The sequence below is a fragment of the Phacochoerus africanus genome, chromosome 11, assembly GCF_016906955.1.
Source record: "Phacochoerus africanus isolate WHEZ1 chromosome 11, ROS_Pafr_v1, whole genome shotgun sequence".
Taxonomy (NCBI): domain Eukaryota; kingdom Metazoa; phylum Chordata; class Mammalia; order Artiodactyla; family Suidae; genus Phacochoerus; species Phacochoerus africanus.
In genome coordinates, this window is record NC_062554.1 from 5,941,114 (window position 1) to 5,960,619 (window position 19,506).

Sequence of the window (19,506 nt, forward strand, 5' to 3'; positions counted from 1 at the left end):
GGGGGTTCTCAGCAGGGGAATGGATGCTGCCAGAGAGGACAGGTCGGCGGGGGGACAGTGAATGCAAGGAGACAGCAGAGGTAGGGCAGGGATGGGAAGGACGGACTCTGTACAATACACAGCTGGGCGGAGGATGAAAAGTGGGCATCAGGCATGGTCCCAGGTTTCTAACCTGGGTCAGTAGGAAGTGCTCTTATCCAAATTGGAAACGTAGGAGAGGATCGGGCTGAAATGGAGCACAGAAGAGGCCCCCCGGACTTGCAGACAGAGCTGCCGCGGGAGCTGGCTGGAGCTGAAGTGCTTGTGTTTGTATTTCAGATGGTGACCCTCTTTCAGATGTGGGTTGTTCCCCTCTATTTCACAGTGAAGCTGCACTGGTGGAGGTTTCTAGTGATCTGGGTCTTGTTCTCCGCCGTCACAGCCTTTGTCACCTTCCGAGCCACTCGAAAACCACTAGTACAGACAACTCCAAGGTGAGAATTTAGGTAGTGGGGAATGGGAAGGAGCTAGGATTCCTGACACCCATGGGTTGGGATGCATGGGAAAGGGGGTGGGGTCAGAATAAAAAAAAGGCAGTTTTTGTCTGCCAGGGTTACTTGGCACAGAGCCCCACCTAGACAAGCTGATTGGAAGACCTGCTCCATTCACAGAGTAAACCCCCCGAGCACTTCCCCGTAGCTTACCTTGTGGTTTACAGCAAGGCCTGTTTATATTAAAAGCAAACAAGGAGTTCCCGTCGTGGCACAGTGGTTAATGAATCTGACTAGGAACCATGAGGTTGCGGGTTTGGTCCCTGGCCTTGCTCAGTGGGTTAAGGATCCGGCGTTGCCGTGAGCTGTGGTGTAGGTTGCAGACGCGGCTCGGATCCCACGTTGCTGTGGCTCTGGCGTAGGCCGGTGGCTACAGCTCCGATTCAACCCCTAGCCTGGGAACCTCCATATGCCGCTGGAGCGGCCCAAGAAATAGCAAAAAGACAAAAAAAAAAAGCAAACAAAATAAGTAAGCAAATCCTGGTCACTGTGGTCTCATTTTGAGTGTTATTTTCTTCTCTGAACCCTCCTCTGATCTCTAAATTCGATTTTCTGATTGTATTTCCTGGGGCCCTGTAGTTTTCCCTCATAGAATTATCACAATTTACAACTAACTATTCTTTGGGTATCTGTCTCACCCACTAAACTAACCATGAGATCAGGAACCACATCCATTTTGTTTGTTGCTCTAACTCCAGGCCCTGCCACAGGGCATGGCACATAGTAGCCTATTCTGTGAGTTTTTGTTGAATGAATGAATCTCAGCAAATTTACAGTTTTTTCCCAGCAAACAATACCTCCTCCTCTGGTCATAAGCAGCCCCTGCCTGTGTAATTCTTTGTATTTCCAAATGCGTTTTTCATTTAATCCTCCCAACCAGGTTGTGAGGTCATTTAATGTCTGTACTTGACAGAAAGAAAGATTTTTTCCATTCATTCAACAAGCACCTGCTATGTGTCAGGCCCTGTGCTGAGTGCCGGGGATGCAGAGCCGGGGATAAGACATAGTTCCTGCCCTCCAGGAGTACTCAGTTTAATGGAGGAGATGGATGCAAAAGCAGCTGTTTCAGTGCAGTTGGTAAGTGCTGTGAGGCGCACGTGTGCACATCCAGGAGAGCCTAACAGTGGAACTGGCCAGCCTCTAAACTGGGACTGCAGAGCTCTAAGTGGCAACCTGCACTTTTCCCCGCACCGCCTGTGTTCCACTTCACTGTAAGCCTGCCCTGTGCCCATTTCATTGTGCAAAGTAAAATTGATCTTCAAGGAGAGGTCAGTGATCCAGAAGCCCCTCTCTGGCTGGGGTAGTTTACTCTGCATTAAGAACCATTAGAGAATATACAGCCAGATGGATGTGATTTGGAGACTCCAGCCCTGCCACTTGTTACTTATATGACCTGTATGACTGCTCAATTCTAAGCCTTGAATTCTCCCTTCCTCCTCCCTCCCTCCCTCCTTCCCTCCTCCCCCCCCCCCCCCCCCCCCCTTTCCCAGTGGTAAATGGAGTTCCTGGGCCAGGGATCAGGGCCAAGCTGCAATGGCAACCTACACTGCAGCTATGGCAGTGCTGGATTCCTAACCCACTGTGCTGGGCTGGGGATTGGAGATTGAACCCACGTCCCGGCACTCCAGGGATGCTGCTGACCCAGTTGCACCACAGTGGCAACTCCTGAATCTCGAATTCTTTATCCCTAAAGAATGTGGTATTAATTGCTGCCTCATGTAGGGTACTGTGAAGACGTGTAATAAAGCATGTTAAGAGTCATCAAGTAACAGTTTCAACTCCTACACTGAACTAAATGATGGAACCAAAGCAATTGAAAATACACCTGTAACATGGGAGGGTTTTTTTGAGAATAACAACCAACACTTGATAGTGCTTTACAGTTTCATTCTCTCTTTTTTTTCTTTTTCTTTTTTCCTTTTTTTTGTCTTTTCTGGGGCTGCACCCACGGCACATGGAGGTTCCCAGCCTAGGGGTCTAATCGGAACTGTAGCTGCCAGCCTACACCACAGCCACAGCAACACGGGATCTGAGCCGCGTCTGCGACCTACACCACAGCTCACGGCAATGCTGGATTCTTAACCCACTGAGCAAGGCCAGGGATCGAACCCACAACCTCATGGTTCTTAGTTGGAGTCATTAACCACTGATCCACGACGGGAACTCCTTCTTATTGTCTTTTTAGGGCCGTACCCATGACATAAGGAAGTTCCCAGGCTAGGGGTTGAATTGGAGCTATAGCTGCCGGCCTACACCACAGCCATAGCAACTCGGGATCTGAGCTGTGTCTGCAGCCAACGCCAGATCCTTATCCCACTGAGCAAGGGCAGGGATTGAATCCAAGTCCTCATGATACTAGTTGGGTTTGTTACCGCTGAGCCACCATAGGAACTCCCGTGCTTTACAATTTCAAAGCATTTTCATAACCATCTACATTTCTTGAGCATGTATCATATACACCAGGAAATGGGCTCTGTACAATCCAATGAGAAAGGGGGGGGGGCCTCCTGTTTTATAAATAAGTAAACTCTTCTCGGGGCTGATATGCCTTATCTGAGGTCACCCAGCTACTAAACCTCACTTAATCCATGTTCTACTTCGAATTCCATATCCTTTCTGCTGTGTCTGACTCCCATCTGAACAGCACAACCCTGGGTAATGGAGCTGCGTGTGGTCTTTGCGGGCAGATACTGCAGGGTGATGGGGCGCTTCACCCCTTGCTCAGCCACGGCCGGGAGGGACCATGCGCATCCTCCTGGGGTCCAGCGGCGTGGGCGGTAACCTAGTCAGCTTTCAGGAGCCAGGTAGATTGCTCCTTAGCTTTCCTCACAGGTAGAAGAATGGCCCCTGACATCAGGGACCTACCTCCATAGCATTTAAAAGGCTCTAGTACATTCTGGGAACCATCTTTCTCTCTGAATCAGTAGTCAGCCAGCCAGATTCCACCCTGCTTTTCATTGGATTCTGGGGATCCTCCTTCAGAACCATCACAGGGGAACCCCCCACCCCTGTCACACTCATACATCCAGTTCAAAGGTACTGAGCGCCTCCTTCCTTATTCCTTCTCCTCCAGGAAGAAAAAATAATTTTGAAACTAATTCATTAGACATTAGTCACCTTATTTTTGGCCTGTGGATAGGAGCAAAGCAGTATTCAGATTATCTTTGCCTGGTTACAAAAGCCTGTAGGTAATTCTGCCTCTTATTCATGTTCCCTTGCAATTCTCTTTCCTGACAGGAATACTTGTTTCTTCCTTTTTTTTAATTTTTTTTTTATTTTTTTTAAGGCCGCACCCACGGCATAGCCGTTCACAGGCTAGGGGTCCAATTGGAGCTGTAGGCTCTGGCCTGTGCCACAGCAACACCAGATCCGAGCCACGTCTGTGACCTACACCACAGCTCATGGCAACGCCAGATCCTTAACCCACTGAGCAAGGCCAGGGATCGAACCCACGTTCTCATGGATGCTGGTCAGGTTCATTAACTGCTGAGCCATGACGAGGCTTGAGGAACTCCCAAGAATACTTGTTTCCTTCTGAGCATAGCTATATTTACTAGTTTTCACTTCCTTATCCAACTAACCTGAATTTGAGATGACACAGCTCTCTGAGGTCAGCCATGCATATTCTTGTCTTTTTCTTTTTTTTTTTAAACATGTAAGTTCCTGGGCTAGGGATCCAATCAGAGCTATAGCTGTAGTCTACCTCACAGCCATGGCAACACCATCGGATCTGAGACCTATGGCACAGCTTGTGGCAGTGCCAGATTCCTAACTCACCGAGCAAAGCTGGGGATCAAACCCATATCCTCATAGAGACAATATCTGGTCCTTAACCCAGTGAGCCACAATGGGAACTCCTACCTTTTTTTTTTTTTTTTTTAATGTAGTGTTGATGCATTTCCTTTGAAGTTGAAACTTCAAGGCTCTCTTTTCCTCCCTTAGTCTGAGACGAGGAAAATACAAGGTACTCCCTTCCTGGTATGTAGAGGTGTTTTTGCAGTTGAGGGAGTGACCAACTTTGTGCAGTAACTGAAGTTGCTCAATAAAAGTCCTGTAAGCCTGTGTCCTCATTGATGTGAAAAGAAGGGAGTCTGGAGGTTCAGAGGCTCCTGGGCGAGTGTTCCTGTGTCAGCTGTACTAATTTCTTCTCCTTTTTTCAGGTTGGTTTATAAATGGTTCCTGTTGATCTATAAAATCAGCTATGCCACTGGCATCGTTGGCTACATGGCTGTCATGTTTACTCTCTTTGGTCTTAACTTATTATTCAAGTGAGTACCCTTTACTTTTGTCTTTGCTAGTGTTTGGGCAGGAGAGACTGGTGAGAGGTGCTCTTGTACCTGGGGCAAGTCCTGAGTATGAACGCGGGGGCCATGGCACCCAGGGGAGGAGACTTGGGCTGTGGAGGGTGGGAGGGGGGATGGGGCCTCCATGATTTGTGCTGACAAAGAGAAAAGGTTTGAATAGTACGGAGTTAGAGTTTCAAATCTTGGTTTTATTTTCCAAGAATTTATATTTTAGTGGAAAAGTGTAATAACAAAAGCAGGCATCACGTGGCTCTTGCTTCATGTTGTCATAAGCTCTGTATCAACACACAGGTCCCCTCTACCTCCAGTCAAGGCAGAAGCCAACTAACTAATCGTGGACTCTGGGACTGGAGGGTGCAGTGAGTCGGTAGGGCAGAGAAGGGTAGAAATGTGGTGTCCTGGCTGAGCTAATGGGGCTGTAGGCTGTGGGCTGTGAGGAACCCTAAACCTGGGCGATGCACTGAAAGCAGAGACTGAAGGTTCAAGTTTGAATTCATGACCACTGGCCTCCCCAGAGCTTGTACACGGAAGGCGGGAGTCCCTGAACCTGAAAGGAGTAAGTCTTTCTTTATGCATTGAGAGGACACCCATGGAATTCTTTCTTCCGGGGTAGCACAGGCTGAAAGAATTCACAGGTTCCACAAAGATTTACTGGAATTTATCAGTGTGGAGTCAGTACATCTCATCCAAGAAAACCAAGACTATTTCTAGATATCTTCCTAATCTGCATGGTTAAAAAAAGTAAAAGTCAAACATTTGCATTAAAGGTATTTATTCTAGAATTATAGCTCCTTTTTTTTCTTTTTGCTTTTTAGGGCCGCACTCACGGCATATGGAGGTTCCCAGGCTAGGGGTTGAATCAGAGCTACAGCCACCGGCCTATGCCACAGCCACAGCAATGCCAGATCCGAGCTGCCTCTGCAACCTACACCATAGCTCATGGCAACACCAGATCCTTAACCCACTGATCGAGGCCAGGGATCAAACCTGCAACCTCGTGATTCCTAGTTGGATTCATTTCTGCTGAGCTACAGCTGGAACTCCTAATTACAGCGTCTTTGATGTGCACACCGTAAAAGGAGGCAAACATCATGGAGACTCTGGACCAGTTTCATGCTGCTTATTAGGCTAATTGGTATAAGATCATGACGTCTAGTTATTAGATTAAATATTACAAGGTTAATGGGCAAATTCAACTTTCTAAGATAAATGTAATTTACAACATTAAGGATACACTTACAGTTCCTGTTTCAGCAGATGTTACAAGTGTTTTAACCAAGTCAGTTTTCTGTAATAAGCTTTTAAAAACTCAAGTCTGTGAATTATTCGTCCCTGGAATTAGTGAAACAAACTTCCTAATATTATAGGCGTATTTTCCTTCTTAGTAAGGAGACTTGGACCAAAATTTAACTTTGATGATATGATACAAAGTATGTATAAATACAATTTAAAATTTTATGATAACCGGTATATTTACTACGTAACTTTATCTTTCTTTTCTAAAACTGTTGTTGGTACACCTTTTTTTGTAAAGGGCCAAGTAATAAATGGTTTAGGCTTTGGAGTTCCCGTTGTGGCTCAGTGGTTAACAAACCCAACTAGGAACCCTGAGGTTGTGGGTTCGATCCCTGGCCTCCCTCAGTGGGTTAAGGATCTGGTGTTGCTGTGAGCTGTGGTGTAGGTCACAAACGCGGCTTGGATCTGGCATTGCTGTGGCTGTGGTGTAGGCCGGTGGCTACAGCTCCGATTAGACCCCTAGCCTGGGAACCTCCATATGCCCCAGGTGAGGCCCTAAAAATAAATAAATTAAAAAATATGTATATTTTAGGCTTTGTTGGACAAAAGGCAAGATCTAGGGTAGTATGTAGGTACTTACAGAACATGAGAGGAAACGCCTCCCGTGTTCCACCCTGTTTGCCTGGATGGGCTGTCTCAGATGGTGGCATACTTGTGCCCACTTGCCATCAGATGAGACATTCTCAAAGACAGTGCCTGATGGGATTGGTGACCACTGGGATCATTTTCACTCTGCTCCAGCAGCACCCAGGCCCTGCTGTGCCCTTTCCTCCTGCTGGAGGGCTCCACCACTTCAGTGTGGGCACCTGGCTGGAGGGGTGGCGGTTTAGTGTAGTGAGTTGCCAACTTCCAGACTGAAAATTCCTGTGCTTAGTGTCCAGCAGTTGCCAGTAGTAGAGCCCCCAGCATATAGGTGCCAAGGAGAGCAGGCTCTAGGCAGCTGCAAGGCAGGGTCAGCATTCAGAGGAGGCCAACCTGGGGACAGAGTGGGGAAGGGGGCAGAAGGGGGTACCCTAGCCTGGTCACAGTTCCCAGTCCTAGCCTGTGCAGGTAGTGCCCACAAACCATATGAAAACAAACAACAGGCTGGATTTGGTTTTATGTTGTTAACACGTACTCCATTTCTTGAGGCTTCCAACTTGAGGCGCTGCCTCATGTGCCCCAGCGTAGAGATCCAGAGCAGTTGAGTCTCAGGGCAGCCCTCACAGGCCATGCTGCTTCCCTTCCAGGATCAAACCAGAAGATGCCATGGACTTTGGCATTTCTCTCCTCTTCTATGGCCTCTACTATGGTGTTCTTGAGCGAGACTTTGCAGAAATGTGTGCAGACTACATGGCGTCTACCATAGGGGTGAGTTCACCTGAGCTCTTAATGCTGCCTCCTGCCACCTCCCAAGAGTTCAGGATAGAGATAAGCCATACAAATGGCTTCAAGATGTGAGCGGTATGTATAGAAAGTGTTCAGACATACCCTGGGATTTTTAACTCTAAGCCGTTGTGAGAATTCATTTTATGAATTGAATGTTCAACATATTTATTTTAATGCCTCCTGTGTGCCTGGGCATTATGTTTGTGTGGAAATTACAAAGGTGTACAAAAATAAATACGGTTCTTGCCCAAATGAAGTCTACTGTCTAATGACAGAGATGGGTATTAAAATAATAAAAACACAAATCAGTCGTATATTTGACTTACCATGATTTGATTTAATTTGATTTACTATATGATATATTATTAAATTATATTATTAAAAATCATAACTTTTTTTTTTTTTTTGCTTTTTAGGGCCACACCCACGGCATATGGAGAGTCCCAGGCTAGGGGTCTAATTGAAGCTACAGCTGCCAGCCTACATCAGAGCCACAGCAATGCCAGATCCGAGCTGCATCTGCAACCTACACCACAGCTCATGGCAACGCTGGATCCTTTAACCCACGGAGCAAGGCCAGGGATCAAACCTTCAACCTCATGGTTCCTAGTCGGATTTGTTTCCGCTGTGCCAGGATAGGAATTCCTAAAAATTATAACTTTAACAAATATTCTGAAGGGAGGGTTCGTGATACTATGGACAAATGTAGTTGTGGCATTTGGCCTAGTCTTGGGGCTCAAAGATGACTTCCCTGGAGATGTGACGAGTGAACTGACCTAAACGATGAGTGGGAGTTAACCAGATGAAGTGAAAAGCGAAGTGTGTCCCAGGTAGAGGAAATAGCATGTGTGAGAGGCCCGTAGTGAGGGAAAGGGGAGCATTTTGAGGAACTAAGAGCAACGTGGCTGTAGGGCTGAATGATAGTGGGAGTCTCTGAGAAACACCCAGAGGCTGGGCTATAAAAAGCAATTTTTATACTGAAAATACTAGGAGGCTGAGATTGAAAATGACAGCATCTGGTGTGCACTTTGAAAAGATCCTTCTGGCTGCTTAGGTAGAGAACAGAGCAGAGAGGGGTCCACGGAGCAGAGTGACCCACTCAGTCTATTTCAGGGACGATTGCACTAGTCTGGGCAGGAGGAAGGTAACTCAGGTCGGAGTAGAGACGATGGGAAGGGAGGGAAAGAAACAAGCTGCTTGATGTTTGGGAAGTGTTTTGGAGGCAGCTTTGGTAGGAGTTGGATAGTGATTGGTTCTGGAGACTGAGGGGAAAGTGTGAAGGACAGAAGGGTATCCAAGCTGACGCAGGCGACCCCTGGGATGGCACACTCTTCGCTGAGATAGGACATGAGGCCAGAGGACCACCTGAAGACCGGGCAGGGTCTCTTCAGGCCCAAACATGGGTAAAGCAACGGCCCACCTAAGAAAGCCAAGTCCGTGTCCCTGTTTCTTTTTTTCAAGACAGAGATGTGTCTTTGTTGTTTTGCTGTTCATAAAAGTAACACATTCTTTTCGTAATTGTGTAGACAGTCCAGAAGTGTTACCATCTCAGTATCATCCCATTAGCACCCACCCCACGAAGGACTATTTCCATGTTACGTAGGCAGTTCTCCAGTTCTGCGCCGGAACAGGGCGGCTCTGTCTGAGGAGTGAGAGCTGAAGGGCATTACGTTCTTGCTGCGTCGAGGTTTGGTGGGTCAGAGAGAAAGCCTCGGAAGACATCAGGGGAGCGGGTTCTCGTGGAGCATCCAGATATGAGGCCTGGCTGTTAGGCAGCAGGTAGTGACGGAGACCAGTTGATGAGAACAGGAATGCCTTGGCACTGACTTCGTGGGAGGCACGTCAGGAAGTCCTGCTGAGTCTGAGGCAGTTTTGCGAGTAGAGGCCTATTAGCTGTGCAGATGGGCATGTCACTGCCACTGTGTGACCTCACCTGTGCCATGGTCTGGTAGGCTTAGGGCATTTCACATTAAGCAGAAGACTCAGCCATTCCCCTGGGTAACTTTAATCAGGTTACAGTTTAGGTCTACGAATTTGTTTCTCAGAATCTTGGGACTCTTTTTATTTTTCCTATAATGAATCAAATTGAAAACAAAGTGTATTGGGTCACTCTATAAACAGCCTCTTGGATTCTTTTCTGAACAACTGTCTCATGTTTCAGGCAGCATTTCACTGTTTCTCCCTACCTGTGTAGACTTCAGCTCTTTCTTCAGTCAGTTCACTCCTAGAAGAGATTTCCACACCTTGGATTGGCTAGGTATTACACCACTGTCAACAGCAGCTGTCTGCTACGGGGACTGCTTCTGTGCAGCATTTCAGAGTGACTCCTGCCAGAATCCTGTCCTTTACCCTCTAGTGATTTGTTTTTCTCCTTGTTCCATTTTCACAGGACCAATTCTCTGATTTCCCGGGGTCGTTTCCAGTTTTATTTTACAGTTATTATCAGCTGCCAATTTAAGCTGAGCCTGTATTCCCTCTGCGGATCCCTAATAACCAACCTCAGAATCCCTCTTCTGCCCAAAAGGAACTGAGCTCAGAACTGCACAGGTTAGCTTCTGTAGCAGATAGAATTATCGCATTGGCCTCCCCAAAAGGGAATATGAGCTGGGCCTCTTTCCGTGCTCTTGGGAAGAAGTGTTGGGTGCTCCAGTGATTTTAACTGATAATCCCTCATAAGATTAATCCCTCTTAATGATAAGTCCCAGCATCACCAAGGGACCTGGCAGGAGAGTTTCTTGTTAGGGTAGAGAATGCCTCTGGCAGCACCAGCTCTTGACCCCTCATATTCTTCTTCCTTTCTGGGGGTCTTACTAGTGACCCCCACTCTCTGGTCACAGCCACCGCCTAAGAAGAAACCCACATAACCTCCCTGTGCCCATTAGCACGAGAACATAAGAATCGAATGGTCACTTTGGGCTTTATTAAAGGGTTGAGGATGGTAACAGGAAAATAAACTGAGTTTTCAAATGAAGTTAATCTGACTTACCAGGCTGCCTGCTTTTCAGGGCTTTCTGGCCCTGCCTCATCCACCTCTCAGCCTACCTCTGTATCCTTGGTGTCATCTTAACACCACCACCTAGAATCCATGTCTAGACAGCTGCCATCCTCCAGATGCCTAGACCTAAAAGAATAATGCAGCACCTCCCCTGTACTGCAGGCCAGGCTTCCGAATCTTGGTGTCTTCATGAGGATCTACCTCTTCCTAGGTACCTGACACTGAGAATGGCTTTCCCTTTCAGAGGAGTCACTCTGAAAACTCCTGTCCAATAGTATGTGACCTTGCTGACCCTGACTATGGACGAGCAGGTTTCTGTCTCCCATCTTGGGGTCATAGGAAGGCTAGGCTGGCTTACGATGGTACTGGGTAAGTCACCAGGACTTCATTCATTTGTGGTTTTCCAGCGCTCTTAGCAAATACTGCTGAGACTTCATGACAGGCCTCCGCCAGGGTTCAGGATGCCAACAGATGAGACCAGGCAGCGACGTGGAGGAAGAGACTGCAGCAGGGGGTAAAGGATAGACTGCACCACCTGCGGTTCTTTCCACCCCTGGGATCCTGGGAGTCTCTCGTTTCTGCCTAAGTCTTTGGTCAAGTAGGCCTTGGTCTGCTCAGGAACTCCTGAGCCCCTGAACCGCAACAACCTGAATTTCTCTCTCTTTTTTTTTTTTTTTTTTTTCCTAGGGCCACACCTGTGGCATACGGAGGTTCCCAGGCTAGGGGTCTAATTGGAGCCATAGCCACCAGCCTACACCACAGCCACAGCAATGCGGGATCCCAGCCACATCTGCAGCCTACACAACAGCTCACAGCAGCGCCAGATCCTTAACCCATTGAGTGAGAGCAGGGATCAAACCCGCTATCTTCATGGATACTAGTTGGGTTCTTAACCTGCTGAGCCACAACGGGAATTCCCCCTAGTCATTTTTCCTAGTCGTTTGTACATTTTGGAACCACAGCTTCTATCCCAGAGGGTCATAGTTGATTTTAGAGCTGTATCAGGTCAGTAACTAGATCTGATTCATCTCTTGGTCCCCCTCTGGGAGTGGTTTGACCTAAAAAGATATGTGATTGATTAATTTCACAATTCCTGGAAGTAAAACCATGAGGTTTTATAATTGCATTAACATGCACTCTCAATTCCTTTTGCACTCTTCAACACTACTCTTTTAGTGTAGAACGGCTCTTTGTTTTGCCTCACGTGGAGAAATTTGTAGCTCTTTTGTTGGGTCAGGTTGATTTAAGGGAATCTTGGGTGGTGTCTGTTTTTTCCAGCTGGTTACTGTGAAGTCATAAGCTTGTGACAGCCAGTCAGAACAGTTTCCATTCATACCCAAAAGCTGTCTTGGGGTGGGGATGGGGGAGTGGAAGATTGTGAAAGAAGCTTATTTCTGGGGTTCCTCCTCTGCGAGAATGGTTAGGCAGGCAGGGTGGTAACACAGTTTGTGCTGCATTGGGCCAGATGTCCCACCTTACAACTTCTACCTCCTGAGCAAGGTCCTGTGCCCAGATCCACTGCTTCTTGCATCTTAGGCAGCCACAGATCCTGTGAGGACAGGACTCGCCCCCCATTCCTCTGACTTGAAATAGTTAGTGGAAAGAGCTAAGGGGTTAGAGTCAGACAAACCTGGTTTCAAGTTCTATTCCACTTTTAATTATCTGTATTATCTTGTGCAAGTGGCTTTACCTCTCTGATCTATTCTTCTTAGCTGTACTAATATTATCAGAGCTCGAGAACTGCAGTCAGGAGCCACTGTGTTAATGTCAAGCACGTTGCACGGGAGCCTGGCCCATGGCAAACCCTCAGTACATGCTGGCGATAGTTCCATTCATCACGTTCCCACTCTACAGTCCTGCTGTGCTGTGAAACCACATGTTTTACATCTGCAATCACCTGGAGCACAGGACCCTTGTAGATTTGTCTTTGTATCTTCATCAGCACATAGAGCAAGACATAGGCAAATCATAAATCTCAAGTAATTGCCAGTTCTCTCTTGATGCATCTGTTGTCTGAAGTCATCTCAGACCACTCTGTGATATGCCATCTCCTCTGCCATCATTCTAGAAATGGCTATTTTATTCGGTTCTTCAACAGGTGTTTCTGAAATCATCTGCTTGAACTGACCAGGAGCCAGCTCAGGCTGCCCCCAGTTCTCTCTGGCCTTGGGTATCCTTCCCCTCGCTCATCAGGGTGGGCCAGCAGGGCTCACAGGGCTTTCCTGGCACACATTGCCTGTGATGGTCATGGTATGGATTAGAACTCACATCCTGAGCACCTATGACATACCAGTGCCTGTGCTGGGACCTGTCAGTGTGTCTTCCCAGTACGTGTGAGGCCGGGAGTAGTCTGACTCTGCTTATCTGGAGAGCTTCCTCTCCCTCCTGGAATAACCTCTTTCAGACCTTGTCCACGCTCCAACCTCTCATGCTCCTGCGCCTTCATTCCCAGAAGATGACCTTGCCTCCTCTGTACCTGGAAAACTAGAGACCAACCAGAAATCCTCACATTTCCCGATACCAAACCCACAGATCTGCTCCTGCCCTGCTTGCACCCATCTCCTCCTCCCTCCCTTCAGTAACAGTGGAATAAGCGTCCTGGACTCTATACCTCCTGCCTGCATGGGGGCCCAATATGCTGTTGATTTCCTTTCTCACCTGTGACTTCACCTTCTCCCTCTACTCCCATTAACCTTTTAAGTGTTCTTTTTAAAAAATGTCCTTTCTTTGACCCACCTTCTGCTCTAGCTACTGAGCCATTTCCTGTCATGCACAGATAAACTTACAGTAAGTTCCTGTTTCTTTCTTCCTTTTTTTTTTTTAAAGGGCCGTACCTACGGCACATGGAGGTTCCCAGGCTAGGGGTCTAATTGGAGCTACAGCCGCTGGCCTATGCCACAGCCACAGCAACGTGGGATCCGAGCCACGTCTGCGACCTACACCACAGCTCATGGCAACGCCGGATCCTTAACCCACCGAACGAGGCCAGGGATCAAACCCGCAACCTCATGGTTCCTAGTTGGATTTGTGTATGTTGCGCCACGACGGGAACTCCTCCTGTTTCCTTTTGATCCCCTTTGCTTACTCCCTGGCCCATTCCAATCTTTCCTTAAGTGACTCTTACTCAGCCCACCAGTGACTCTGTGTCACTCACTCTGGTGGACTGATTCGGGTATCAGCAGTTAGCAGCACAGTTGACTCAACCACTGCTGCCTCGAGAGCTTGTTTGGAGGGTCTAGCAGGGAAGCAGCTACTCGTATACCCTTGACCAAAGAACAGTCCTCCTCTATCGGGGAAGGTCCTTCTCGACCGAGCGGGCGGCTTCGGGAGGGACGCACGTGGAGCGGGGAGGGAGGAAGGGGACCCCTGCCTAGCCTGCAAGATCAGCCGTGTCAACGCTGGCCATCAGTGGGGTGACGATGTTGCAGCTGGGTCGCCCTCACGTCCCACTCCTTCCTCCTTCAAAAGGTTTCTCCCTCTTGGCTTTTGTTACATTGCCCTGTCCTGGTTTCCTTTCTGTCCCTCTGGATTTTTCTGACTCCTTTGCTGACTTTTCTTCCCCGTAGGTGTTACTGTTCCTTTGAGCTCAAGTCTCCACCGTCTTCTCTGCTCTTCACCCAGAACTTCCTTGTCTTTCTCCATGGCTTCCAGATGTCTAATCCAAAACTCTCTTCTGAACTCTGGGTCTTTACTGTTCCGCTGTCTCTTTGGCATCATCAGTCTGTCCACGTCTCTCCATTTTTACTGCCATCAAATTAGCCCAGGCCATCATCACCTTAGCACAAGCCTCATCATCTTTAAAGGAAGGTAACGGTCTCTCAGCCAGGCTCTCAACCCCAGTCCAGTTTCCCATAGAAGACAGAGTGGTCTTTTAAGAATGCGAGTCTGATCACGTCACTCCTTCCTTAAAGCCTTTAGATGACTTCCGTTTCAAGTCCAAGACCCTCCATGTGGCCGTGAGCTTTCTTCTTTCTCTCAGGTTCCTTTCAGGTTCTCAAGCGCCCCAGGACCTCCTCTTTGCACTCGTGCCTCTTTTAATCGCACCACCTCCCACCCGTGCTTCACCTCTCAGCCCAAAATGCCACTCCCTCGAGGAGGCCTCTGCAGAAGACCTAGGCTTAGTCAGGAAACCCCTTCGCTACAGTCTTCTCTGGCAGCCCTTTTGAATACCTTTTAAAAAATCCTGTTTCAGCCATTTAAGTAATTCTCTCCTGTTAGATAGCACAGAGAACTCTATCCAGTCTCTTGTGCTAGAACATAATGGAAGATAATACGAGAAAAAAGAAAAATACATACATTTATATGAATGACTGGGTCACTTTGCTGCGTAGCAGAAATTGACACAACATTGTAAATCCACTATACTTTAAACATTTTTAAATAATTAGTTTCATTTTATGTAAATATTTATTTGTTTAAATAATCAGTTTCCCCAGCTGTAGGTGCCGTGAGAACAGAGGCCAGGTGTATGTTTTTCTAGCCTTCTCTTACAAGGACATAGTCCAGTGGCCGGTACTTACTAGGTGCCCAGTATATTCTGATGGAAGGAAAGAGGAATTTGAGTGGTTTGCTCAAGATCATCGAGACAGTAAGTGACAGAGGATGGAAATGCTGTATAATCCTGACAAACTCTCTGGTCCTTAGAGGCTTTTCCACTGTGGCATCAGGCTCTGGAGGCTAAACCAGAATCTGCCTCCCTGAATGTACTTCACCCTACTCAGCCTCAGAGCCTCCTGATACCGTCGCCGTGGGGTTGCTGGGCCCTCCTAGGTTGACAGAACTTTGTTGAAACATGATGGGATTTGACTCTGCTGGCCTGTCGCCACGGTAGCTCGTTGGGAGAACTCCAGGAGCTCGGGGCCTAGTAGGCTTTTTCTTGGACGTTCCTCCGGCTGCTGTCGTGACCTCGTCCGGGTTCGCTTTGATCCATCCTGGGCCCCTGGGCCCCGTATCCTGGGGCAGAACTCCAGGATGATCTGAGGAAAAGCCCTTCCGCAGAGCTCGCAGCCATCTCCTGAGTTGGCGCGTTCCCCCTTCTTTTCACTGCCTCTGCTGTGGCCCAGAGCGAGCAGCCGTGTCCCTCTGCTCCTCGGCTGTGCAGGGACACAGTGCCAGAGCTAGGCCAGACTTCTTGACCTGTCTTCTCTCTGTCCAGCTGACGTGCCTAGAAATTCTAAGCAGACGCATTTTAGAGCCGTAAGCCCCTTGAACTCTGGAGAAATGCTTCTCAGAGGTCCCCTCCACACTAGCATTCAGATTCCAGCTTCCGAGGCTTGCACAGGTAGTAGGGGCCCTCCGGGATGGCTCTGCCCTGACTCTTGCTTATCCAGGTGCGCTCTCAATAAACAACTCAGATGCTTTGGAATTACTGGCCCTCCGGGAGCTAGTAGCTGACCTTTCTGCAGCCTCCAGCAGGTGTTAGTGGAGCGCCTTAGCGCTTGTGTAGAACTTGGGTTACAGTCAAAGGGTCTGGGTTCTCGTCCCGACTAGTTTCTTTCCTTGCTGAGCTTGGGTTCAGCAGGGACAGGGCTGCTCTGTGTTCTGTGATTGTGACGAGCTCACCTGGAGCCATTCCAGACAGTTCTGCGAGCCGAGCTGGGGAGGTGGAGTGAAGGCAGGAAGCTCTGTGTCGTGGCTGCCTGGGGCACTGTGGCGTCTCTGCCGTCTACCCTTGAACTCCTGGGAGTCAAGAGAGAGAGGTTGTTGCTCAGAAGGGCAGCTTGGAGTCAGAAAAGCCCTCAGGTTCAGCAGAGGTTATGGCAGGCACAGCTCTGCTGCATCCAGCACCTGTTGCCCTGCCCTCCTCCACTGCTGCCCCTCACCCAGCTTCAAGGCTGCGACTTTTTCAGAAGACAGTTGCCTGGAAACAAAAGAAAAAAACAGAGCAAACTCCAAGAAAATACAGAAAGGCTAAGTATAATCAATCTCCTTTCGGTACAGATTAAATTGTAGTAATATATGCAGAAGCCTTTTAAAAAATTCACTTTACAGTTTTGCAAGATGTGAAGGTTCCGGAGATCAGTTGCACAGTAACGTGAACGTACTTGTTAACACTGTCAAACTGGGTATTTAAACATAGTTAAGACGGCACCGTCTACGGTATGTGTGTTTGACCATAATTATTAGGATAGATGAAAAGCGAAAAAGACCAGTGAGTCTTAGACTGTTTCAACAAGCACGTTTCCAGTCTTCTCTCCTTGGTGTGAAGAGAAGGTGCCAGGTAGCCGTTTAATAACACACCACGGAGGAAGTGTGCAGAATGTGGAAGTCCTTTCGGGGCGTGGAACTGCGTATCCGTTGGGATTAACGTGGTAATAAACATCTGTTAAAACATGGGCACACCTCCTGTGCGATTGCACTTTTTCCTTATTGAGCTTCACAGATAATTAAGGTGGTTTTTCTGTGTGTGTGCGTGTTTTTAGCAAGTTGAGGGTTTGTGACAGGCCTGCCTTGAGCAAGTCTATCAGCACCATTTTCCAGTAGCATTTGCTCACTCCGTGTCTCTTGACACATTTGGGTGATCCTCATGATTTTTTTTTTTTTTTGACAAAATGATGATTTTAATTCACTTTCAGAAAACGCTGTCACATGAGCTTGCATTAGAAAACATATGAGGCTTGGTTTTTCAGGAAATGTAAAGAAGAGAAATAACCCTTAATAGGTTCAACCGTCATTTTCCACATCTTCTTCTTGCATCAAAAGCTGTATATCGTCTCCCCAAAACACCTGCTCCAAGAGTCAACTTACCCTTTATCTCACTCCAGCCAGTACAAGCTAATTCCCCTCCACCCCACCCTTCTCCTTTTAGCCACACTGTGTGTGGATGCCAGAGACTCTGGGCTCTGACCAATGAACAGAATTGTTCTTTAAGCCAGCAATGCACAGGCAGTGGCACCCAAGGCCCCACTCCCAGTCCCCATGGCAGGGGCCACAGAGCTGGCATTGTTTGCACTGTCTCAAGAAAAAGGAGCCCAAAGCTGACCCCAATATGGAGTTCAAATCAAGACCCACAATGGAGAGAGAATGAGGGGTTCCAGGCCTAGAGTAGGCTGCACGTTGAGGGCAGGAAAAGGGAGTTTTTGCAGTCATTCCATCTTTATAAATAAGAGGAAAAGTGGACACTTTCCACTACTGTGTAAGGTACTCTACTGCTGAGCTCCAGCGGGGTCTGCCAGCACAAAAAGTCTAAACAGATCAGACCAGAACTTTGCCCCGGCTGGAGATAACAGCGATAAGTAGGAAGAGAAGTCAGTATAATAATTTGCAGAAAGGTGATGTTGGGAGCCTCAGCTCCTCACACGGCGGCCAGCCCTACAGAGGATAACACCGTAAGAATCAAGACGGTCACTCCAGACTGGGTCGGCTGGGAGATCATCAGGCCTTTTCCTGGGCCCCAGATCAAGTGTCGGATCCCACTCCAGGTGTGATGCATGAGAGGGAGGGCGATGGCCAGTTTGGCTGTTGGATCCATGCTGGTCCTAAACACAGGGACGTCACAGGTTCCAGATGAGATTCAAAGTTCCCAGGGACCGAGGGGGCCGACAAGCCAAAAAGAGAGACCCTGCCCTCGAGGCAGTGCCAGTGCTGCCGCGGCAAGTGGACATCGGCACAGGGAGAGACCCGCTATAGGTAGCAATACGGGGAGGCAGGACGGTTTGAACCAGGGGTCTTATTCCAGAACCTGTCTGTCTCTTCTTTGGCGTGGTCCCCAAAGGAACAGCATTTCTGATACAGAGCTGAAGGCACCAAGGCAGTGATGGCCAATGCGTCTCAACAAGAGCACAGCCATCTTGGGTTCTGGCTTGGACAGAAGTCAATTTTCTCAATATTTTAAATGTTTTCTTTATTATTATGTTTGTTATGGTGATCTGTGATCTTTGATTTTTTTTTTATCTTTTAAAAATTGAAGTATAGTTGATTTACAATGTTGTGTTAATTTCTGCTCTACAGCAGAGTGATTCAGTTATACATATATATATTCTTTTTTATAGTCTATTACAGTTTATCTCAGGATATTCAGTATAGTTCCCTGGGCTATACGGTAGGACCTTATTTATCCATTCTATATATACTAGTTTGCATCTGCTAATACCAAACTCCCACTCCATCCTTCCTCTCCCCCACCCTCCCCCTTGGCAACCACAAGTCTGTTCTCTATGTCTGTGAGGCTGTTTCTGTTTCATAGGTAAGTTCATTTGTGTCATATTTTATTTTAAAATTTTTTATTGGAATGTAGTTGATTTATAGTGTTGTGTCAATTTCAAGTGTAATGCAAAGTGAATCAGCTATCTATACAAATACATCCATTCTTTTTCAGATTCCTTTCCCATACAGGTTATTGCAGAACGTTGAGTAGATTTCGCTGTGCTGTATAGTAGGACCTATAGCAGTATGTGTGTGTTAATTCCATACTTCTAATTTATCTCTCTCTGCCGCATTTCTCCTTTGGTTAACCATAAGTTTGATTTTGAAATCTGAGTCTGCTTCTATTTTGTAAATAAGTTTTCATATCATTTTTAAATTAGATTTCACATATAAGTGATATCATATGATATTTGTCTTTCCCTGATTTACTTAGTATGATAATCTCTAGGTCCATCCATGTTGCTGCAAATGCCATTATTTCATTCTTTTTATGGCCAAATAATAATCCATTGTATATATGTACCACATCTTCTTTATCCATTCCTCTGTCAGCAGACATTCAGGTTGCTTCCATGTCTTGGCTATTGTAAATAGTGGTGCAATGAACATGGGGGTGCATGTGTCTTTTTGAATTATGGTTTTCTCCAGATATATGCCCAAGAGTGGGATTGCTGAATCATATGGTAGTTCTAGTTTTAGTTTTTTAAGTAACCTCCATACTGTTTTCCATAGTGGCTTTACCAATTTACATTCCTACCAACAGTGTAGGAGGGTTCCCTTTTCTCCACAGCCTCTCCAGCATTTATTGTTTGTAGACTTTTAATGGTGGCCATTCTGACTGGTGTGAGATGGTACCTCATTGCAGTTT

The 19,506-nt window shown here is 47.3% G+C and overlaps 1 protein-coding gene and 1 pseudogene across 3 annotated transcripts in view; one reads left to right on the forward strand and one right to left on the reverse strand.

Moving 5' to 3' along the window:
• The window catches only part of RNF121 (ring finger protein 121), a 98,432-nt gene that overhangs the window by 66,100 nt on the left and 12,826 nt on the right, over positions 1-19,506 (forward strand). For 2 of the 3 annotated variants that reach the window (XM_047753246.1, XM_047753247.1), the window contains 3 exons: positions 319-473; positions 4,691-4,798; positions 7,360-7,480. In XM_047753246.1, the coding sequence (XP_047609202.1) occupies positions 319-473; positions 4,691-4,798; positions 7,360-7,480 (384 nt within the window). The remainder of the gene's footprint in view (positions 1-318; positions 474-4,690; positions 4,799-7,359; positions 7,481-19,506) is intronic. The other variant, XM_047753248.1, reaches the window with a different exon arrangement.
• LOC125111320 (succinate dehydrogenase cytochrome b560 subunit, mitochondrial-like) lies at positions 17,788-18,328 on the reverse strand (annotated as a pseudogene).